Genomic DNA, 24,307 nt, shown 5'->3' on the forward strand with positions numbered 1-24,307 from the left:
AACAATTGTACATCCCTGTCTGGCATAAAAATAAAATGGGAAAGGTGGCTGAGCTGTGGCTAACAAGGGAAATTAGGGATAGTGTTAAATCCAAGGAAGAGACATATAAATTGGCCAGAAAAAGCAGCAAACCTGAGGACTGGCAGAAATTTAGAATTCAGCAGAGGAGGACAAAGGGTTTAATTAGGAGGGGCAAAATAGAGTATGAGAGTAAGCTTGCAGGGAACATAAAAACTGACTGCAAAAGCTTCTATAGATATGTGAAGAGAAAAAGATTAGTGAAGACAAATGTAGGTCCCTTACAGTCAGAATCGGGTTAATTTATAATGGAGAACAAAGAAATGGCAGACCAATTGAATAAATACTTGGGTTCTGCCTTCACTAAAGAAAACAAATAACCTTCTGGAAATACTAGTCGACCGACGGTCTAGTGAGAAGGAAGAACTGAAGGAAATCCTTATTAGGTGGGAAATTGCATTAGGGAAATTGGTGGTGTTCAAGGCCGATAAATCCCCGGGGCCTGATAGTCTGCATCCCAGAGTACTTAAGGAAGTGGCCCTAGAAATAGTGGACGCATTGGGCCAGTTCCTATGGACTGGAGGGTAGCTAATGTTTTAAGAAAGGAGGGAGAGAGAAAACGGGTAATTATAGACCGGTTAACCTGACATCAGTAGTGGGGAAAATGTTGGAATCAATTATTAAAGATGAAATAGCAGCACATTTGGAAAGCGATGACAGGATCGGTCCAAGTCAGCATGGATTTATGAAAGGGAAATCATGCTTGACAAATCTTCTCGAATTTTTTGAGGATGTAACTAGTAGAGTGGACAAGGGAGAACCAGTGGATGTGATGTATTTGGACTTTCAAAAGGCTTTTGACAAGGTCCCACGCAAGAGAACTGGTTGGCAGACAGGAAGCAGAGAGTTGCTATAAACGGGTCCTTTTCAGAATGACTATTGGGGTGCCTCAGGGGTCAGTGCTGGGACCACAGCTATTTACAATATACATTATTGATTTAGATGAAGGAATTGAGAATAATTACTGCAAGTTTGCAGCTGACACTAAGTTGGGTGGCGGTGTGAACTGTGAGGAGCATGCTAAGGGGCTGCAGGGTAACTTGGACAGGTTAGGTGAGTGGGCAAACGCATGGCAGATGCAGTGTAATGTGGATACATGTGAGGCTGTCCACTTTGGTGGCAAAAACACGAAGGCAGAATATTATCTGAATGGCAGCAGATTAGAAAAAGGGGAGGCGCAACGAGACCTGGGTGTCATGTTACATCAGTCATTGAAAGTTGGCATGCAGGTACAGCAGGCGGTGAAGAAGGCAAATGACATGTTGGCCTTCATAGTTAGGGGAATTGAGTGTAGGAGCAGGGCCTTGGTGAGGCCTCACCTGGAATATTGTGTTCAGTTTTGCTCTCCTAATCTGAGGAAGGATGTTCTTGCTATTGAGGGAGTGCAGCGAAGGTTCAGCAGACTGATTCCCGGGATGGCAGGACTGACATATGAGGAGAGACTGGGCCTGTATTCACTGGAGTTTAAAAGGATGAGAGGGGATCTCATAGAAACATATAAAATTCTGATGGGACTGGACAGGTTAGATGCAGGAAGAATGTTCCCGATGTTGGGGAAGTCCAGAACCAGGGGTCACAGTCTAAGGATAAGGGATAAGCCATTTAGGACCGAGATGAAGAGAAACTTCTTCACTCAGAGTTGTTAACCTCTGGAATTCTCTACCACAGAGAGTTGTTGATGCCAGTTCGTTGGATATATTCACGAGGGAGTTGGGTATGGCCCTTACGGCTAAAGGGATCAAGGGGTATGGAGAGAAAGCAGGAAAGTGATACTGAGGTGAATGATCAGCCATGATTTTATTGAATGGTGGTGCAGGCTCGAAGGGCTGAATAGCCTACTCCTGCACCTATTTTCTATGTTTCTATGTTTTGGTCTCCTAATCTGAGGAAGGACATTCTTGCTATTGAGGGAGTGCAGCGAAGGTTCACCAGACTGATTCCCGGGATGGCAGGACTGACATATGATGAAAGACTGGATCGACTCGACTTATATTCACTGGAATTTAGAAGAATGAGAGGGGATCTCATAGAAACATATAAAATTCTGACGGGATTGGACAGGTTAGATGCAGGAAGAATGTTCCCGATATTGGGAAAGTCCAGAACCAGGGGTCCCAGTCTCAGGATAAGGGGTGAGCCATTTAGGACCGAGATGAGGAGAAACTTCTTCACTCAGAGAATTGTGAACCTGTGGAATTCTCTACCACAGAAAGTTGTTGAGGCCAATTCGTTAGATATATTGAAAAGGGATGTGGCCCTTATGGCTAAAGGGATCAAGGGGTATGGAGAGAAAGCAGGAATAGGGTACTGAAGTTGCATGATAAGCCATGATCATATTGAATGTCGGTGCAGGCTCGAAGGGACAAATGGCCTACTCCTGCACCTATTTTCTATGTTTTTATGCAAAGAGGATATTTTCACTCATAGGGGAAACTAAAACTAGAGGACATAGTCTCAGAATAAGGGGCCACCCATTTAAAACTGAGATGAGGAGGAATTTCTTTGAGGGTTGTAAATCTGTGGAATTCTCTGCCCCAGAGAGCTGTGGAGGCTGTGTCATTGAATATATGTAATGTGGCGATAGACATATTTTTGAGCGCTAATGGAATAAAGGGTTATGGGGAGCGGGCAGGGAAGTGGAGCTAAGTCCATGGATCAGATCAGCCATGATCTTATTAAATTGCGGAGCAGGCTCGAGGGGCCAGGTGGCCTACTCTTGCTCCTATTTCTTATGCTCTTATGTCCTCCGCTTACTATCCTTCCTGACTGGAATTGGAAATTCAGCAGAATAGGGAGATCAAATCTGTGCTCCATTACTTAGTGCTGTACTACATGGTGCTCAATATACTATTCAAGAACAAAGGTCCAAATATACTTAGTGAGGACATTAAGGAACATTGGCAGTACTCGGAAGTTACAATAAAGTATAACAACAACATTTTAAAAATTCGTTCATGGGATGTGGGTGTCGCTGGCAAGGCCTGCATTTATTGCCCATCTCTAATTGCCCTCGAGAAGGTGGCAGTGAGCCGCCTTCTTGAACCGCTGCAATCCGTGTGGTGAAGGTACTGCCACAGTGCTGTTGGGGAGGGTGTTCCAGGATTTTGATCCAGCGACGATGAAGGAACGGCGATATACTTCCAAGTCAGGATGGTGTGTGACTTAGAGGTGGTGGTGTTCCCATCCGCCTGCTGCCCTTGTCCCTCTAGGTGGTGGAGGTCACGGGTTAGGGAGGTGCTGCCAAGAAGCCTTGGCGAGTTGCTGCAGTGCATCTTGTTGATGGTACACACTGCAGCCATGGTGTGCCGGTGGTGGAGGGAGTGAATGTTTAAGGTGGTGGCTGAGGTGCTGATCAAGTGGGCTGCTTTGTTCTGGTTGGTGTTGAGCTTCTTGAATGTTGTTGGAGCTGCACTCATCCTGGCCAGTGGAGAGTATTCCATCGCACTCCTGACTTGTGCCGTGTAGATGGTGGAAAGGCTTTGGGGAATCAGGATACCCAGCCTCCGACCTGCTCTTGTAGCCACTGTGGCTGGTTCAATTAAGTTTCTGGTCAATGGTAACCCCCAGGATGTTGATGGTGGGGGATTCTGCGTTGGTAATGCTGTTGAATGTCAAGGGGCAGTGGTTAAACTCTTGATTGTTGGCAGTAGTCATTGCCTGGCTCTTGTGTGGTGTGAATGTTATTAGCCACTTATCAGCCCAAGTCTGAATGTCGTCCAGGTCTTGCTGCATGCGGGCATGGACTGCTTTATTATCTGAGGAGTTGCGAATGGCACTGAACACTGTGCAGTCATCAGCGAACATCCCCACTTCTGACCTTATGATGGAGGGAAGGTCATTGGTGAATCAGCTGAAGATGGGTTGGCCTCGGACACTGCCCTGAGGAACACCTGCAGCAATATCCTGGGGCTGCGATGACTTCCAACCACCACAACCAATTTCCTTTGTGCTAGGTATGACTAGCCAGCGGAGAGTTTTCCCCCTGATTCCCATTGAGTTCAGTTTTACTAGTGCTCCTTGATGCCACACTTTGTCAAATGCTGCCTTGATGTCAAGGGCTGTCACTTTCACCTCACCTCTGGAATTCAACTCTTTTGTCCATGTTTGGACCAAGGTAATGAGGCCTGGAGCCGAGTGGTCCTGCCGGAACCCAACTGGGCATCAATGAGCAGGTTATTGGTGAGTAAGTGCCGCTTGATAGCACTGTCGACGACACCTTCCATCACTTTGATGATGATTGAGAGTAGACTGATGGGATGTTAATTGGCCGGATTTCATTTGTCCTGCTTTTTATGGACAGGACATATCTGGGCAGTTTTCCACGTTGTCGGATAGATGCCAGTATTGTAGTTATACTGGAACAGCTTGGCTAGAGGGACGGCTAGTTCTGGAGCGCAAGTCTTCAGCATGACAGCGGGGATGTTGTCGGGGCCCATATCCTTTGCTGTATCCAGTGCGCTCAGCTGTTTAATGATATAGGTGCAGGGTCCGGAATCCGGAATGTTCCGGACTTCAGACTGATCGGTGGCAGGGTCGTCCGGAATCCGTAAAATGTTGTGGAATCCGGAACTGCCGACCCTGCTGACTTCGGGGTCCCACCGCTGCCTGACCTCGGGCTTCGCCTCACCGCCCCTCGCCGCGCTCGCTGTCGCCACCCTTACTTTGCCGCCGCTGCCCTTGCCTCGGGCCATCTCCTCTGCGACAGGGCCCTCCGGAATAGCTCCACCACGGCGGGGCCCGCCTGAACACCACCTTGGCGGCGGGACCTGTCCGAACAGCTCCTCTTCAGTGGGGCCCTGCCCGAACAGCTCCCCTTCGGCAGGGCCTGTCCGAACAGCTCCTCTTCAGCGGGCCCCACCCGAACAGCTCCTTGGTGTCGGGGCCCCGCCTGAACAGCTCCCCTTCGGCAGGGCCTGTCCGAACAGCTCCTCTTCAGTGGGGCCCCGCCCGAACAGCTCCCCTTCGGCAGGGCCTGTCCGAACAGCTCCTCTTCAGTGGGGCCCCGCCCGAACAGCTCCCCTTCGGCAGGGCCTGTCCGAACAGCTCCTCTTCAGTGGGGCCCCGCCCGAACAGCTCCCCTTCGGCAGGGCCTGTCCGAACAGCTCCTCTTCAGTGGGGCCCCGCCCGAACAGCTCCTTGGTGTTGGGGCCCCGCCCGAACAGCTCCCCTTCGGCAGGGCCTGTCCGAACAGCTCCTCTTCAGCGGGCCCCACCCGAACAGCTCCTTGGTGTCGGGGCCCCGCCCGAACAGCTCCTCTTCAGCGGGCCCCACCCGAACAGCTCCTTGGTGTCGGGGCCCCGCCCGAACAGCTCCTCTTCAGCGGGCCCCACCCGAACAGCTCCTTGGTGTCGGGGCCCCGCCCGAACAGCTCCTTTGCGTAGGGGCCCCGCCTGAACAGCTCCTTGGTGTCGGGGCCCCGCCCGAACAGCTCCTTTGCGTAGGGGCCCCGCCCGAACAGCTCCTTGGTGTCGGGGCCCCGCTCTTGGCATGCTCGTCTACACTCCTCATTGAACTAGGGTTGGTCCACTGGCCTGATGGTGATGGTAGAATGAGGGATATGCCGGACCATGTTACAGATTGTGGTGGAATACAATTCTGCTTCTGCTGATGGCCTGGAGCGCCTCATGGATGCCCAGTTTTGAGCTCCTAGATCTGTTCTGAATCTATCCCATTTACCATGGTGGTAATGCCACACAACACGATGGAGGGTGTACTCAATGTGAAGTTGGGACTTCATCTCCACAATTAGCATGTGGTGGTTACTGTTACTAATGCTGCTATGGACAGATGCATCTGCGACGGATAGATTGGTGAGGATAAGGTCAAGTAAGTTTTTCAACAACAACTTGTATTTATATAACACCTTTAACGTAGTGAAATGTCCCAAGGCGCTTCACAGGAGTATTATGAGATTTAAAAAATTTGACACTGAGCCGCATAAGTAGAAATTAGCACAGATGACTAAAAGCTTGGTCAAAGAGGTAAATTTTAAGGTAAGTCCCAGTCGGAGCATAGAAGGGTAGAGAGGCAGAGAGGTTTCGGCAGGTAGTTCCAGAGCGTGGGGTCTAGGCAACAAAAGGCACGGCCACCAATGGTTGAGCAATTATAATCAGGGATGTTCAAGAGGGCAGAATTAGAGGAGCGTAGATATCTCGGTGGGGTGTGGAACTGGAGGAGATTACAGAGATATGGAGGGATTTGAGAATAAGGATGAAAATTTTGAAATCGAGGCGTTGCTTAACTGGAAGCCAATGTAGGTCAGCGAGCACAGGGGTGATGGGAAATGGGACTTGGTGCGAATTAGGACATGGGCAGCCGAGTTTTGGATCACCTCTAGTTTACGTAGAGTAGAATGTGGGATGCCAGCCAGGAGTGCGTTGGAATAGTCAAGTCTAGAGGTAACAAAGGCATGGACGAGGGCTTCAGCAGCTGATGAGCTGAGACAAAGGCAGAGACGGGTGATGTTATGGAGATGGAAATAGGCGGTCTTGGTTATGCTGCGGATATGTGGTCGAAAGCTCACTTCAGGGTCAGATATGACACCAAGGTTGCGAACAATCTGGTTCAGTCTCAGACGGAAGTTGGAGAGAGAGATGGTGTTTTCCTTATGTTGGTTCTCTCACCACCTGTCGCAGGCTCAGTCTGGCAGCTATGTCCTTCAGGACTCGGCCAGCTCGGTCAGTAGAGGTGCTACCGAGCCACTCTAGGTGATGAACATTGAAGTCCCCCATCCAGAGTACATTCTGTGCCCTTGCTACTCTCGGTGCTTCTTGCAAGTGGTGTTCAACATGAAGGAGTACTGATTCATCAGCTGAGGGAGGGCGGTAGATCGTAATCAGCAGAAGGTTTCCTTGCCCATGTTTGGGACATTGGCTGAAAGATAGGATTCTGTGAGTATGCCTGTCCAGCTGTTGCTTGACTAGCCTCCCAATTTTGGCACAAGTCCCCAGATGTTGGTGAGGAGGACTTTGCAGGGTCGACTGTGCTGTTGTTGTGTCCGTAGCTGGTGCCGAGGTCTGTCCATCCGTTTTTTAAAATTCTTGTAACGATTTTTTACAACTGAGTGGCTTGCTAGGCCATTTCAGAGGGCAGTTACAAGTCAACCACATGGCTGTGGGTCTGGAGTCACACATAGGCCAAACTTTCTTGGCAGATTTCCTTCCCTAAAGGACATTAGTGAACCAGATGGATTTTTACGACAATCCGATAGAATTTGAATTCCACAGCACCTGTGGTGGGATTTGAAATCGCGTCTCTGGATTATTAGTCCAGGCATCTGGATTACTAGTCCCATAACGTAACCACTATGCTACCATTCCCTTGTATCCAAATAGCACCTCTAACATAGAAAAATGTCCCAAGGTGCTTAACAAAGGTGCAATCAGTTGCTTTGGGTGGGAAATGACTAACAATGCAGTATATTTTAGAAAGACCAAAAGTTGTGGACAAGGTTAGTAATACAAATATTGACATTTGTGCAGCAATGGTGTTTTTTAATTTACTTTTTAAATGCCATTGGGTGTCTGATCAGATCTTCTGTATTGTAAGCTTTCTGTGGTGCACATCATACAGGGATTGGGCACATTTGATACTATTAATAGCACAATAACAGAACAGAAACTATCCCCCAAAATTGCCATCCCTTTCCTCCATAAGTAGATCTAAGTGGAAATAAGTTTTGACATAATTGCTACTTTGGAGGATTACAGCCTTACTGCCAGGATTATTGGAGTTAATGGGAGTGTATGTGTAATCCTATATACAATACTCACTAATACCTACTGCCCCCTTTAACCATATAGCAGAATTTTGGCCTCTTGTAACTAGTATGCCATGCTGTGAATATATTAATTATATTGTAATGAGTATTTGGACAGAAATTTGGCTTTGCATGTAAATCTTTTTTTTCCCAGTATGAAAATTAGTAAGTATTTCTTGAGCAAATATTTTTGTTTTCTTAACACTTAAGTTCTGTTTTTTTTTGGAACATATGAGCACTGCTGTACTTTAGAAAAGTCTTTCTGAAATTGAGAATTTTAGATAATTAAAATGAGCAGGCTTGATAGGCAGAATGACCTATTCCTTTTGCTGTGTTCCTTACTGCTCCAGTAATCTCTGTTTTCCCTTTTTTTCACTTAGAGACTTCAACACAAACTTGCTGCTCTGTCAGGAAACCTTCCAGACCCCATCGCAAGAATTCTTTATACGATTGACCCAGACCTGTCTTCTCCCATTCTTTATGTCTGTGCTGCTTATCTGCCTTTTCTCAACCTTGGAAGTAGTTTCCAGGAAGTTTCGGTAAGGAAGGAAATAGAGGTTATCGACTAGGCATATTGCTACCAAAGGATTTAGCTTCGAGGCCAAAGAAATAGTCTACGATAAATAATTTGTTTATGATTTTAAATGCATAAAACCACTTTAGAACATTTATCATGAGGCTGAAGGATTAATTCATTAAATAGAATAAGCAGTGGATGGGAAAGAGTGAGTGATATTAGAAGCTTTCAACTGGATACTGAGGCAACATGTCTCAATTTGTTTGAAACATAGAAACATAGAACAGAATAGAAACATAGAAAATAGGTGCAGGAGTAGGCCATTCAGCCCTTCGAGCCTGCACCACCATTCAATATGATCATGGCTGATCATTCACCTCAGTACCCCTTTCCTGCTTTTCCTCCATAACCCTTGATCCCTTTAGCCGTAAGGGCCACAGCTAACTCCCTCTTGAATATATCCAATGAACTGGCATCAACGACTCTCTGCGGCAGGGAATTCCACAGGTTAACAACTCTCTGAGTGAAGAAGTTTCTCCTCCTCTCAGTCCTAAATGGCTTACCCCTTATCCTTAGACTGCGATCCCTGGTTCTGGACTTCCCCAACATCGGGAACATTCTTCCTGCATCTAACCTGTCCAATCCCGTCAGAATTTTATATGTTTCTATGAGATCCCCTCTCATGCTTCCAAATATAAGCCTAGTCGATCTAGTCTTTCTTCATATGTCAGTCCTGCCATCCCGGGAATCAGTCTGGTGAACCTTCGCTGCACTCCCTCAATAGCAAGAATGACTTTCCTCAGATTAGGAGACCAAAACTGTACACAGTATTGAAGGTGTGGCCTCACCAAGGCCCTGTACAACTACAGTAAGACCTCCCTGCTCCTACACTCAAATCCTCTCGCTATGAAGGCCAATATGCCATTTGCCTTCTTCACCACCTGCTGTACCTGCATGCCAACTTTCAGTGACTGATGTACCATGACACCCAGGTCTCATTGCACCTCCCCTTTTCCTAATCTATTACCATTCAGATAATATTCTGCCTTCCTGTTTTTGCCACCAAAGTGGATAACCTCACATTTATCTACATTATACTGTAACTGCCATGCATTTGCCCACTCACCTAACCTGTCCAAGCCACCCTGCAGCCTCTTAGCATCCTCCTCACAGCTCACACTGCCACCCAGCTTAGTGTCATCTGCAAACTTGGAGATATTACATTCAATTCCTTTGTCTAAATCATTAATGTATATTGTAAATAGCTGGGGTCCCAGCACTGAACCTTGCAGTACCCCACTAGTCACTGCCTGCCATTCTGAAAAGGACCCGTTTATCCCAACTCTCTGCTTCCTGTCTGCCAACCAATTCTCTATCCACGTCAATACATTACCCCCAATACCATGTGCTTTAATTTTGCACACCAATCTGTTGTGTGGAACCTTGTCAGAAGCCATTCTGAAGGTCCAAATACACCACATCCACTGGTTCTCCCTTGTCCACACTACTAGTTACATCCTCAAAGAATTCTAGAAGATTTGTCAAGCATGATTTCCCTTTCATAAATCCATGCCGACTTGGACCAATACTGTCACTGCTTTCCAAATACGCTGCTATTACATCTTTAATAATTGATTCCAATAATAATGGACATATAGGTAGAACTGTATTGTAGACATATACAATGCATAAGTAACATTTGTGTTTTTACTTTTGTGGTACAGCTATACATTAACAGACATTGCATTTTATGGCAAAGCGGGAGGAAGAATTCTCCATGGTATCTAAAATTAGTAAATGAGGAAGGACCTTGTTATCCAATATTACAGCTTTGATAAACTATAGACCCAGTGTTGCAAAATGTTCCTTTATTCCTTTTACTGAAGTCGTTTAGATTTTAATGTGGCAATTTGAATTTGTTTATTTTGCTTTAGTGATGTGCCTCAAAAAAGTGATGGTTCGCTAGAGAATATGGTGATCGGTGAGAGGCCGGAGGTGGTTTACCACATGTTGCACATGGTTCTCTTTGGATCACTGGCACTGATGTTCCAAGGGTAAGTGTGTTTATGGAGATCCCGTGGGCACTTTTTAAAGTGATGCATAGTAATGGGAACTCATGCTCTTGGAAACTGCAGAGTGTTATGAATGTTATGAAGATGTTTTTTTTAAAGTCCATAGCTAATGAGAACTGCAGATATGAGTAACATTCAGTAACCTATTCTTCCTGGGTAATTTTGTCTCAGTTAAATACTTTGTTGAGTCGGGCAAGGAAGTTAATTTTTTTTTGTAATTTTGTTAAACTTATTAGCATGTTTTTTAAAAACTCACTAATTGTTGCTGCACTGAATGGCTTTAAAATGATGGCGTCTTAATTTTGTGACATCTGTAAAGGATAACAATAATTTTTGTGCATGTGTGTTGGGGAGAAAGACATAACGATGAATCTGGTCCTGTTGTCACCTGATAGCCATGTGGGCGCTGTCCAGCGGCAGTCCGTGGATTACAGTCTGCGGCAGGGAGCATGGCTTCCATCCTATCCTTGCCCAGACCACTATGGTCAGTTGTAGAACTCCAATTGCTACCCTGGTTGAGATCTGTTAATTTAGCACAGACAAAGATTGAAGCTGGGACCTTCCTAATTTGTACGGCTCAGTCCGACACCAAGCAATGATTTCCCACTGAGCCATCGAGTTATGAAAGATACTGTTGTGTGTGAGATTAGTTGGTGCCATGGTGTCTATTAATGACCACAATGCAGTTTATTATAGGGCTGTAAATATTATTTCACGCAAATTTGTATATCTTGTAACAGTGGCAGTTCAGAATATATATAACATAAATAATACGTGGCTGGTTTGTAGGAACCAAGTGCACTTATACTTTTGGGTCATTCGCCATTGTCTATCCTTCCTGAGTTGTAAAGAATGGAGTTATTCTAGTCAGTACCCAGATGGTGGTGCTGTTTAGCTTCCTCTATGTAATTGCAGAATTTTATTGACAGTAGTGGGAATTCCCTGACCAGTTTACATCTGTAATTTCTGTTAGTGATGTTCGTTTAAAAAAAACTTAAAAGATTACCTGTAATAATATACGAGGTATTAGTGAGGCCACACCTGGAATACTGCGTGCAGTTTTGGTTTCCTTATTTACGAAAGGATATACTTTGGAGGCAGTTCAGAGAAGGTTCACGAGGTTCATTCCGGGGATGAAGGGGTTGACTTATGAGGAAAGGCTGAGTAGGTTGGGCCTCTACTCATTGGAGTTCAGAAGAATGAGAGATGATCTTATCGAAACGTATAAGATTATGAGGGGGCTTGACAAGGTGGATGCAGAGAGGATGTTTCCACTGATAGGGGAGACTAGAACGAGAGGGTATGATCTTAGAATAAGGGGCCGCCCATTTAAAACCGAGATGAGGAGAAATTTCTTCTGAGGGTTGTAAATCTGTGGAATTTGCTGCCTCGGAGAGCTGTGGAAGCTGGGACATTGAATAAATTTAAGACAGAAATAGACAGTTTCTTGAGTGATAGGTTATGGAGAGAAGGCGGGGAAGTGGAGCTGAGTCCATGATCAGATCAGCCATGATCTTATTGAATGGTGGAGCAGGCTCGAGGGACCGTATGGCCTACTCCTGTTCCTATTTCTTATGTTCTTATAACTCTTACTGCACATTGTGCCTTCACAGCTTGAAGTATTTATGGACACCTTATGCTTGTATGTTCACTGCCTTTGGTGTTTGCTCTCCTGAGATCTGGATGACTGTGTTTAAATGGTTGCGACTAAGAACAGTGCCTCCAGTGCTTCTGGTGAGTTCAGAATACTCCTTCAGATCATTGACGGCCATAGGCTTTTTAGTAATTTTCTTCCACAGAAGTAATGTTCTTCGTATTTTTTTAATTTAGGCTCTTATGTTAAGTACTGCAGTTCCAACAATAATAGGGTTCAGCATGTGGAAGGATGTGAGTACATTTGCAAACTTCTATTTCAGTACTTTGATATGTTATGTTAACATACATATATTAATCAAATGTGAAATCACTTACAAAAGGTGGCTGGGTAATTCAGGCAGTTGGAAGATATGGACAGGGCAGGGCATCTCTGGGCAGGTGGTGACTGTTAGCTGGGTAATTCAGGATCAAGCACAGGCAGCGGAAGGAGCGTGCGGCAAACCAGGCTCCCTGCCCACCCTCTCCCTCAACGACTATCTGTCCCACCTGTGACAGAAACTGTGGTTTCGTATTGGACTGTACAGCCACCTAAGAACTCATGCTAAGAGTGTAAGCAAGTCTTCCTCGATCCCGAGGGACTGCCTATGATGATGAATTCAGGAAGGCCTCAAGCATGCCAGCGGACACCGCGTGCTCCATCTCCAGGGACACGTGGGCACGAACATAGCCGCGGAAGAGAGGTAGGCAGTCGGGCTTGCCCGCTCTCCACCCCCCCACCCCCCGCCCGCCCGCCCAAAGATCAGGAGCGTGGGGGATCTGTGCTGGGATCTATCTTGTTTTTCATGAATGATCTTGACTGGCGCAAGAAGGATCATGTTGAAGTTTGCTGAAACTAAATTGAGGATTGGGAAACTGTGAGGAAGAGTACTGAAGATTACAAGAAAACTTTTACCATTTCAAGCACTGAGCAGTGCCAAGTTGACTAGCACAGTTATTTTCAGAATAGAGGCCCCTCTCATCTGCCTCTGTAATGTTTCTCCACACCAATCTCAAAATCCTCTGCTGCTGAGCTGTAATGCCTCCACAGTTGAATAACCAACTAACGTTCACTATCTGGGATTATGCTTGAGGAATGGCCACTTCAGTGAGGTGCTGAAGGATGATTGGTGACTGTGGAACTGTATTCTAGTATGCCATTGCCTTCAGGAGAAGGGGCAAGGCAAGTTCTGTTATAATCGTGCATTTTGACTTGTTTATGTTCGTTTTTTTGAGCATTATGCATTTAACTTAAAGTACTTGTACATCAGTTCTTTCCAGATGTAATGGCCGAACTCTCTCAGCTTCAGGAATTTTATGATTCTGATACAGTAGAGCTGATGAACTGGATCAAGTAAGTTGTAACTTGGTGTGTATTCTTTATTAAAGTCAGTAGCTGGGAAATTGGTCTCGTGCTGGAAATCGGCGTGATGTGGCCAGGTGTGCCTGACAATGAAGACCTGAGGCTCACTGGAAATTCGGCCTCAGACCTCATCTGCATGATACCGCCGGTGAGCTGCGGGTGGGAGTTGGGCGTCCTGATGCAGCTCGCTGGTCGGTGCCCTAGATAATTCAGCCAGCTCCGACACAGAGGCCAGCTGATGAGTACTTCCTGGGAGGGGAGTGAGGCCTGGGGTATTACTGTGGGGCCTGGAGAGGAGCGCTCCAATTCAATGGTATTTAAATCCCAACATAAAAACTGAAATACTCAGCATGTCAGTTATCACCAATGGAGAGAACATTAAACTGAATGATTTAGAACTGGGAAAAAAATTATAAACAGCATTTAAAAAGGAACAGAACAAAGGAGGCGGTGGGGGAAGAGAAAAATATATGCACTGGCCTATGAGAGAGAGAGATTTGAATGGCCTATAAAATGTTTAAATGGAAAACAAGATGGTTAAATGGCTGAAATGGGGAAATGTTTCATTTCTCAGTGTTAATATCTCTCACCCTGAGGGAGAAAGAAAATCACCAAACCACACTTTTAAGGAATAATTTCTGTAATGAACAATGTTTTACCACATATAGGCCCCAAGTTTCCACATGATTTGCTCCTGATTTTTAGGAGCAACTGGTGGAGAACGGAGTATCTTAGAAATCGGAATTCTCCACATTTAAGTTTTCTGCAGTTCTAGTCAGGTAGAACAGTTTCACTTTTGAACAGAATTTTTTTTTCAAAAGGGGGCGTGTCCGGCCACTGACTCCTGATTTGAAAGTTTCCACAGTGAAAACGTACTCCAAACTAACTTAGAATGGAGCAAGTGAAGATTTTTGTAGGCTTGAAAAAACCTTGTCTACACATTAAAAAATCAGGCGCAGGTTACAAATTAGGCGTCCAGAACGAGGTGGGGAGGGGAAGGGAAGTCATTACATTCTACAATAAATCCTTAGTTATACTTATACAAATATTATACAAATAAATCCAACCTGAATAAAAATTTATAAGCAAAGAAAAGATTAAATAAACCATGTTCCTACCTGTGTAAAAGTTCTTCATGCAGGTCTTTCAGGCAGCGGTTTGCCGTCGGGACCGACCGACGGCAGGGGGAGGCAGGGAGAAGGCTGCAGGAAGCCTCATTACTTGAGGCAGCCGTTCCCGATGGCGGGGGGGGGGGGGGGGGAGGCAGGGAGAAGGCTGCAGGAAGCCTCATTACTTGAGGCAGCCGTTCCCGATGGCGGAGAGGGGGAGGCAGGGAGAAGGCGGCAGGAAGCCTCATTACTTGAGGCAGCCGTTCCCGATGGCAGGGTGGGGGGAGGCAGGGAGAAGGCTGCAGGAAGCCTCATTACTTGAGGCAGTCGTCCCTGACGGCAGGGTGGGGGGAGGCAGGGAGAAGGCTGCAGGAAGCCTCATTACTTCTTGAGGCAGCCGTTCCCGATGGCAGGGGGGCGGGGAGGCAGGGAGAAGGCGGCAGGAAGCCTCATTACTTGAGGCAGCCGTTCCCGATGGCAGGGTGGGGGGAGGCAGGGAGAAGGCTGCAGGAAGCCTCATTACTTGAGGCAGCCGTCCCTGACGGCAGGGTGGGGGGAGGCAGGGAGAAGGCTGCAGGAAGCCTCAGTGCTTGAGGCAGCCGTTTGCCATCGGGCCCGAGAAAGCTGCAAGAAGTCTCAGTGCTGATCATGGAACGGCAATGTGGTTTTATTAAAAAATTTTAAAAATTGAACAGCTACAAAGAATTTGAATAGTCTCAAACAAGTGCATGTGTCCCGTTTATCACGGTCTATCTTTAATTACAGAATGCACTCGCTCACCCTCACACACAGAAATATCAAGAAAATTAAAATGCAAGCCTTTGCAAGGGTTCAATAAACAAATTTTCACTTTTTCTGCAGCACTTTTTAAAATGGCCGAGTGCCAATGTTTCCTTCAGACTGCGCCTGCGCGAACGCTCCAACGCGCACGCGCAGGGTTGCCGGCACGAAAAAAACTCATTTAAATTGTACCTGCCCCCTCCTACTTACAAAATTGGCGCAAGTGGTAGGCTCCGCCCCCTGGGCGTCGCGCCAAGCAGACATCGAGCTGCAAAGCGCTCGAGAATAGCGCGTTTTCTTTCAGGCGCCATTTTCGGCGCGAAAAACCGGCGCCCAGCTCGGAGGGGCGCCTGTTTTGCCGCGTGTGGAAACTTGGGGCCAAAGTGTGAAGTCTTTAGGCTATATATGCACAATGGTATGTGAACCAAATGCAGTCAATTCAACTCTAGAAAGGCTAATTTGAATCGGCTTTTACTACTAATATGCATTTAATTACCAGCTTTTGAATGTAACTGGGGACTCACGGTTTTAGCCCAATCCTCTCGGGGCAGACCATAACCTTCCATTTGTTACCAAATTCAAATGGAGAACTGAACATGGTTGGATAAAGCGACAGCAGCTTGTTGAGACAGACAACAGATACAGTGTGGCACGTGCCATGCCATAAGCAGTCTCACCAATATGCACAATTGAGCCTCTTCAGCAGATCCTACTCTGCATACAGCTGAGCCAGGCAACTTTAGTTGAATACTCCAACTTGAATAGTAGCATTTTAATTTGCTGCCTGGCATTCTACTTTGTTATGGAAGCTACATATCAGTAAACCTTCAAAACACATTATCACGCCTCAAACTATGTCTAAGCGGCAAAATAATTGCATTTTCGTAGTACAGTACCAAGTAATAGCTGGATAGGTCAGGGCCGGGTGGAGAAAAGTTTTCAACTCCAGTCACTGAAGTCTCTGTTGTAGTTCACATAATAATCTTTTCTCTTGTCTGGTACTGTAATGTCAATGTAGATAGCTAAAGTAATTTGCAGGGACTATTGAAAGCCATTTATTTCAAAATATTTTTAATCCTCGGTGCTATTTACTATCATGATGTTTCTGATTTAATTTCAGAGAGTTTGTTCTTTACATTGACATTCTCTATATTATAGAGCCATTGCAGAACATGGATCCATTTTCCTCATGCAAAATTTACATAAGGGATTAAAAAAATTAATTCATGGGATGTGGGTGTCGCTAGCAAGGCGAGCATTTATTGCCCTTGCGAAGGTGGTGGTGAGCTGCCGCCTTCAACCGCTGCAGTCCGTGTAGTGGTTTGGAACAACTGAGTGGCTTACTAGGTCATTTGAAAGAGCAGTTAAGAGTCAACCACATTGATGTGGGTCTGGAGTCACATATAACCTACTATGCTACTGTACCCCAAATGTTGCTCTTCTATTGGATTGATTTATTTTATGGTGCAAGTCCTCTGCCACAATATTTACTTTATTTAAAAAAAAATGTTGAGATCTATCCCGAGGCTGAGATTTTTAAATAAGAATGTAGTCTATTTTCATAATTTTGATCTTCATGCCAACAAAAGGAAACCTTTACCAATTTTTTAATACTAAATGGCTGCTCTTGTCCTCTCTCATTCATGTGTACCACATATCAGTTTACCATTTGAGAGAATGGGAAAGAGATTGGCTGATTTGTTACTTTGCACTTCATTGTATGTGAAGTACTTTAGGATGTCCTGAGAGATGCGATGATGAGCTCTTTTAATGCATGTTCATTCATTCATTCTTTGCTTAAAGGCACAAGGTTCTTTTTTATTTCCTCCCCAGCTGACTTCTCATTTGAGAAGCTTACAGTGTTGTGTGAACTTCCTTTTGTATACCAGCAAGCCAGATTATTGGTGCTTTCACCTTAATTTTAAATGCATCAGTCAGTTCTGTACTTTAATTCTAATTTTTTTATTTTTATTGCTCTTGTCACCTAGAAGACAAACCCCTACTGCTGCTGTGTTTGCTGGAAGCATGCAACTTATGGGAACTGTGAAACTCTGTACTGGCCGAACAGTGACCACCCATCCACTCTATTCAGATAGGGATCTAAGAAAACGGACAGAGGAGGTGAGCACTTCTCGTTTTCTTAAGAAGCTGCAAATTATGACACAAACTGGTTGTACTGGAGTAGCATTGTATTACTTTGTCATTGAACCACTGACATGAATCATTGTGCTTTTTGGGTTTTGTCTCTGTATGGACTTTCCCAATGGTTCCATTGGCAAATGCACCATGCAGTGTGAAACGGTCCAGCAAGTACCAGGTTTGTGTGCTTAGTTAATTTATCTCAACCTGAATCCGGCAGTAGGGATGCTACAGTTGATTTTAAGGCCCTAGTTTAGGAAGTGGAGAGTTGGTCACTGACTTCTCCTGATTATGATCTAGTAAACCCTGCTGAACAGTAAGTCTGGCTGGATATTAGATGATGTCGTGATCTGCTATGATGCTCACACATTTCAATAGTATGTAAGCACACTTTCTATACTCATACATGAATAATGACCAGCTAGTTAAAATACTGAAGGTCCAGTGCCTTTGGAATCCTCTCCCCTCATGAATTAGCACTGTCTGCATAGAAGGCAGAAAGGTTCTATGTATGTTCAAAAGGATAAAGCTACGACCAGAGTAAGTCTAAATGTAGAAATGTTAAAATGACAGGCTAAAGTAGGAATGTTTATTTTTGTAGAGTTGCAAATCCATGGATTGGGACATTTGTTCTACCCAATTTGCTGCTTTGTTTTGTCACTAGATCTACCAGGTCTATTCTAGGAGATCTGCAGAAGATATTTATATGATTCTCATGTCATACAAAGCTGATTATGTCATAATTGAAGAGGGAATTTGTAACGACATGGGACCAGTGAAAGGCTGTCGAGTAAAAGACTTGCTGGATGTTGCAAATGGCCATGTAAGTTTATTAAAAATCTATTTTCCAAGTACTCCTGCATTGATTTAGCAGGAGGACTGAGATGGTGTTTGGTTATGTTGAAACTGTACATAGTAAGGAAAGGACTGTAATTGTTCCTTTTTTGTGGGGACGTTCCTGGCTTTTATTTGCTGCTCAATTTTCATTTACCTAATGCTAGATTCTGTGGGTATAGTGTAGGGATGAGCATTTTAAACACGTTGGAATTTGCCTCAGTGTATGAGGAGGGAGTTTCAGCCTTTGTTTTTTTTCCCATTTGTTGACTTTAGACATATCAGATAATACAGTTGGATTGACTTGTCTTGCTGAAACCTAATATGAGTAGCTATTTTATTTTTGTAGCATATTTTAAAATAACTCTTTGAGCAGTAAGGCCACTTTTGTTTTTGTTTTCTCTTCATACCTACAGTACTGATATGTAAACCTGAGAGATTTTATTAAAGTTTAAAACCGGCTACACTGCTTAATGATGCTTTAAGGTGGTAGGTGAGCAGAACTCAATACTTTTAAACACAGCTGAAATTTACAAGCTTCTGTGAGCATAGTACCCTTGTTTCAACACACATATTTTAGTCGCTTAGATAATTGATTTTTAAAAAAACATTCTGTAGTATATTCAGTGTTGTAGGTAATCACTATATAATGCTATTGGCTATTGATCATTGAATCACACAAAATCATTCTTATGGTCAATTGCTGTTTACAAGTGCTCAACTGAAATGCTGTGCTATAGTTTTCTCATCATAGAATGATATAATCATGGAAATTTACAGCACAGAAGAAGTCCATTTCAGCCCATCGTGTCTGCGCCAACAAAGAGCTATCCAGCCTAATCACATTTTCCAGCTCTTGGTCCGTAGCCCTGTAGGTTACAGCGCTTTAAGTGCACATCCAAGTATCTTAAATATGATGAGGGTTTCTGCCTCTACCACCCTTTCAGGCAGTGAGTTCCAGACCCCCACCACCCTCTGAGTGAAGAAATTTCCTCTCAAATCCCTTCTAAACCTTCTACCAATTACTTTAAATCTATGCCTCCTGGTTGTTGACCCCTCTGCTAAGGGAAATAGGTCCGTCCTATCCACTCTATCTAGGCCCCTCATAATTTTAACACCTCATAAGATCTCCCCTCAGCCTCCTCTGTTCCAAGGAAAACAAACCTATCCAATCTTTCCTCATAGCTAAATTTCTCCAATCCAGCCAACATCCTCGTAAATCTCCTCTGTACCCTCTCTAGTGTAATCACATCTTTCCATAATGTGGTGACCAGAACTGCACGCGGTACTCTAGCTGTGGCCTAACTTGTATTTTATACAGTTCAAGCATAATCTCCCTGCTCTTGTATTCTATTCCTCGGCTAATAAAGGCAAGTATTCCGTATGCCTTCTTAACCACCTTATCTACCTGGCCTGCTACTTTCACGGATCTGTGGACCTGCACTCCAAGGTCCCTTTGTTCCTCTGTAGTTCTTAGTGTCCTACCATTTAATGTGTATTCCCTTGCCTTGTAAGCCCTCCCCAAATGCATTACCTGACACTTCTCCGGATTGAATTCCATTTGCCACTGTTCTGCCCACCTGACCAGTTGATTGATATCTTCCGATTTTAGTATCATCTGCAAACTTCTTAATCATACCACCTACATTCAAGTCAAAATCATTGATATACCACAAAAAGCAAGGGACCTAGTACTGAGCCTTGTGGAACCTCATTGGAAACAGCCTTCCAGTCACAAAAACACCCATCAACCATTACCCTTTGCTTCCTGCCTCTGAGCCAATTTTGGATCCAACTTGTCACTTTGCTCCGGATCTCATGGGCTTTTACTTTCGTGACCAATCTGCCTTGTGGGACCTTATCAAAGGCCTTGCTAAAATCCATATACACTCCATCAAATGCACTACCCTCATCGACCCTCCTTGTTACCTCCTCAAAAAATGCAATCAAGTTAGGCAGATATGACCTTCCCTTAACAAATCCATGCTTACTGTCCTTGATTAATCCGTGTCTTTCTAAATGAAGATTTATCCTGTCCCTCAGAATTTTTTCCAATAATTTTCCCACCACCAAGTTTAGGCTGACTGGCTTGTAATTACTTGATCTATCCCTTTCTCCCTTTTTAAACAAAGATACCACAGTAGCAGTCCTCTGTAGCCAGAGAGAATTGGAAAATGATGATCAGAGCCTCTGCTATTTCCTCTTTTGCTTCTCTTAACAGGCTGGGGATTTATCCACTTTCAAAGCTGCCAAATGCCTTCATACTTCCTCTCTCACTATGTCTATTTCATCAAATATTTCACATTCCTCCTCCCTGATTGCAATGTCTCCATCGCCCCTCTCTTTTGTGAAAACAGACGCAAAGTATTCATTAAGAACTATATCCTTGTCTTCTGCCTCCACACACACATTACCTTTATGGTCACTAATAGGCCCTACTCTTTTTTGAGTTATCCTCTTGTTAATGTATTTATAAAACATCTTTGGGTTTTCCTTGATTTTATTTGCCAACATTTTTTCATGCTCTCTCTTTGCTTTCCTAATTTCCTTTAAAATTTTATCCCTGCACTTTCTATACTCCTCTCGGGTTTCTGCAGTATTGAGCCCTTGGTTTCTGTCATAAGCCTCCCTTTTTTTCTTTAACCTTCCCTGTATGTCCCTTGACATCCAGGGGGCTCTAAAGTTGTTAGTCCCACCCTTTTTCTTTAAGGGAACATACTTGCCCTGAACCCTCCAGATCTCTTCCTTGAATGCCTCCCAGTGTTCTGACACTGATTTACCTTCAAGTACTCCAGTCCACTATGGCTAAATCACCTCTTAGCTTATCAAAATTGGCTTTCCCCAATTGAGAACTTTTATTCCTGGTTTTGATGGACCAGATGGTCTTTACCTGTCCGTCATTTTTTGTATGTTCGTATCTTTGTCCTCTTCCACAACTACCCTAAATCTAACTGAATTATGATCACTAGCACCAAAATGCTCTCCCACTGATACCCCTTCCACCTGCCCAGCTTCATTCCCTAAAACTAAGTCCAGAACCGCCCCCTCCCTTGTTGGGCTTGCTACATACTGGCTAAAAAAGTTCTCCTGAATGCATTTTAGGAATTCTGCACCCTCTATACCTTTCACACTAATTTTATCCCAGTTAATATTAGGGTAGTTGAAATCCCCTACTATTACTGCCCTATAGTTTTTGCACTTCTTGGAAATTAGCCTTTACATTTGCTCTTCTATCTCCCTCTGACTGTTTGGGGGTCTATAGTACACTCCCAGTAGTGTGCTTGCTCCTTTTTTGTTATTTAATTCGACCCATATGGCTTCAATTGAGTTTGTTAGATATATTCAAAAGGGAGTTAGATGTGGCCCTTACGGCTAAAGGGATCAAGGGGTATGGAGAAAAAGCAGGAATGGAGTACTGAAGTTGCATGATCAGCCATAATCATATTGAATGGTAGTGCAGGCTCGAAGGGCCGAATGGCCTACTCCTGCACTTATTTTCTATGTTTCTATATCATCCCTCCTCACAACTGTAATTGTTTCTTTAATCAATACTGAGAACCTCCCTCCTTTTTTACCCTCTTCTCTACCCCGTCTGAAAACCCTGCAACCAGGAATGTTGAGCTGCCATACCTGCCCTTTCAACCATGTCTCAGTAATAGCTATAATGTATTCCCAAGTGTCTGTCTGTGCTCTCAGCTCATCTGCCTTATTCCTTATACTCCTTGCATTGAAGCATGTACCATTTAGCACTGCCAAACTTCCTTGTTGTCTATTTTCTAGCCCTTGTTTCCTCTGTGTTCCAATTTCACTTTCTACTTCTTTGCTTTCCAATTCCAGCTTTGCTTCTCTCCCTACTGAATCTATTCTCAGGTTCCCATACCCCTGCCCATCTATTTTAAACCCTCCCCAACAGCACTCGCAGCCCCCCCCCCCCCCGCCCCCACAGGGATATTGGTTCTGGCTCTTACTCAAACGATAAATGTCCTGTTATCAGAGTTCATTGTTAAAATCTTCTCCGGCTTCATGTATATTTAAAGTTTTATTGAATTACTAGTTGCAGCAATGATATAGAAGATACTTTTGAAATGTAAGTAGGCCAAGTTGGTCTATGTTACAATTTATTCTAATGGAGTGATTTAAAATATGGTGGAAAATAGTTTCAGTTCTGCTTTCAACTTCCATTGCACAAGAATATAATCCCATAGAATATAACTGTTTATTTTATGATATACTGAATTTACAATATACTGAATTTACAATAACTTTATGAACTAAAACTTGTGTGGCAGAAAATCCAGTGACTCGCGATTCTTCGCAGTCTTCAGTTCATGTGCCAGATCACATCAGTCGGAAGATATTAGAAGCTTTAGTACGTGAAGCAAATCCAATAATGCTAACAGTCTTATGATGGATATTAAAAGCTTTTTTATGTTGCCTTGAGTCACTGCAGTGACATGTCTTTTATGTATTTGTATTATTAATGTGTACGTAGAATATACAGCACAGAAATGGACTATTCAGCCCGACTAGTCTGTGCTGGTGTTAATACTCCATACGAGTCTCCTCCCATTCAACCTTTCAGCCTATCTTTCTATTCTTTTTCTATCACGTACTCATCTAGTTTCCTTTTTGAAAGTAAGCTATTTACCTCAACAACTTCCTGTGACAGCACATTCCACATTCTAACCACTCTCTGAGTAAAGAAATTTCTCCTTATTTCCCTATTGGATTTATTAGTAAATATCTTGTATTTATGGCTCCTAGTTTTGGATTCTCCCACAAGTGGAAATATTCTCTCCACTTTAAATCTTCTCTTTTCCAAAGAAAAGAAGCCCCAACCTATTTAATCTTTTCCAATAGCTGTAATCTCTCAATTCTGATACCATCATTGTAAATCTTTTTTGCACTTTCTCCAGTGCTTCTATGTCCTTTTTATAGTATGTGCACAGTACTCTGTGCGGCCTGACCAAGGACCTATACAAGTTTAATATAACTTTACTACTTTTGAACTCTATAACTCTAGAAATAAATCCCTGTGCTTTGTTAGTATTTTTAATTGCTTTGCTAATCTTTTGAGGTATAGGTGCGCCGTCCAAAATCCGGAGTACTGGAATGTTGCGGAATCCAGACACCAGGCCAATCCGTGGCGGGGTCGTCCAGAAACCGGAAAATGTTCCGAAATCCGGACTCGGCGGCCCGACCTCCCCTGACCTCCGGCCACCCGACCTCGTCTGGCCCTCCCCCGCCTCGACCCGACCGATCTTGGCCCGACCTCGTCTGGCCCCGACCTCTGGCCGCCCGACCCCACCCCACCGCAGCCTGGCCTCGGCCCGACCTCTGGCCACCCGGTCCCGCCTCGGCCTCAGCCCGACAGACCCCACCCCCCCGACCTTGGCCCGACCGATCTCCCCTATCTACCTTCCTCGGCCTAGGCAAAGACATTCCGAAATCCGGAAATACCCGGAATCAGGAACGGCCTCGGTCCCGCGGTTTCCAGATATCGGATGTCGCACCTGTACCACATTTTAAACATCAAAATGACTAAACCTATAATGGCCTTTTTAGCATTGAATGAGATTCTCTTTTCTTTTAAAAGAGGAAGAAAAGGTAAATATGCACTCTCTTGCTATCTGAAAGTAGCATTGCATTTGTTGTGCAATATTTCTGACAAGAAATATGTATAATGTAAACCTTCTATTTCATGGGAAGGATTGTAAATCTGGAGCCAATGTTCTGAAAGTGAGTCTAATCAGCAGCTTCAAAAAAATAGTCTATTTTCTGTGTAAATGGGCAGTATTGCCTAAAGGTATCAATTGGTTGGAGAGCGGAAGGGAAAAGGTACAAGAAATTTCTTGGACTGGAAATATGTGATGAGTTATATTCCACAGAGATGAAGAATTGAGTGATCAATGTCAACATTTTCTGATGACACTGAATTGATGAGTAGGGCAAATTGCGACAAGACTGAAAGATTTCAAGATGACATAAATAGGCTGGCAGGATGGGCAGATAGGTTGTAGATGC

The 24,307-nt window shown here is 44.3% G+C and overlaps 1 protein-coding gene across 3 annotated transcripts in view; it reads left to right on the plus strand.

The window, feature by feature from the left end:
• LOC139276379 (probable C-mannosyltransferase DPY19L4) overlaps positions 1–24,307 on the plus strand; it is a 128,002-nt gene that overhangs the window by 91,050 nt on the left and 12,645 nt on the right. For all 3 annotated transcript variants that reach the window (XM_070894298.1, XM_070894277.1, XM_070894287.1), the window contains exons 12-18: positions 8,218–8,376; positions 10,289–10,408; positions 12,040–12,160; positions 12,257–12,313; positions 13,330–13,412; positions 17,299–17,431; positions 18,114–18,272. In XM_070894298.1, coding sequence (XP_070750399.1) covers positions 8,218–8,376; positions 10,289–10,408; positions 12,040–12,160; positions 12,257–12,313; positions 13,330–13,412; positions 17,299–17,431; positions 18,114–18,272 — 832 coding nt within the window. The remainder of the gene's footprint in view (positions 1–8,217; positions 8,377–10,288; positions 10,409–12,039; positions 12,161–12,256; positions 12,314–13,329; positions 13,413–17,298; positions 17,432–18,113; positions 18,273–24,307) is intronic.

This window comes from Pristiophorus japonicus, chromosome 1 (genome assembly GCF_044704955.1).
Source record: "Pristiophorus japonicus isolate sPriJap1 chromosome 1, sPriJap1.hap1, whole genome shotgun sequence".
NCBI classification, from domain to species: domain Eukaryota; kingdom Metazoa; phylum Chordata; class Chondrichthyes; family Pristiophoridae; genus Pristiophorus; species Pristiophorus japonicus.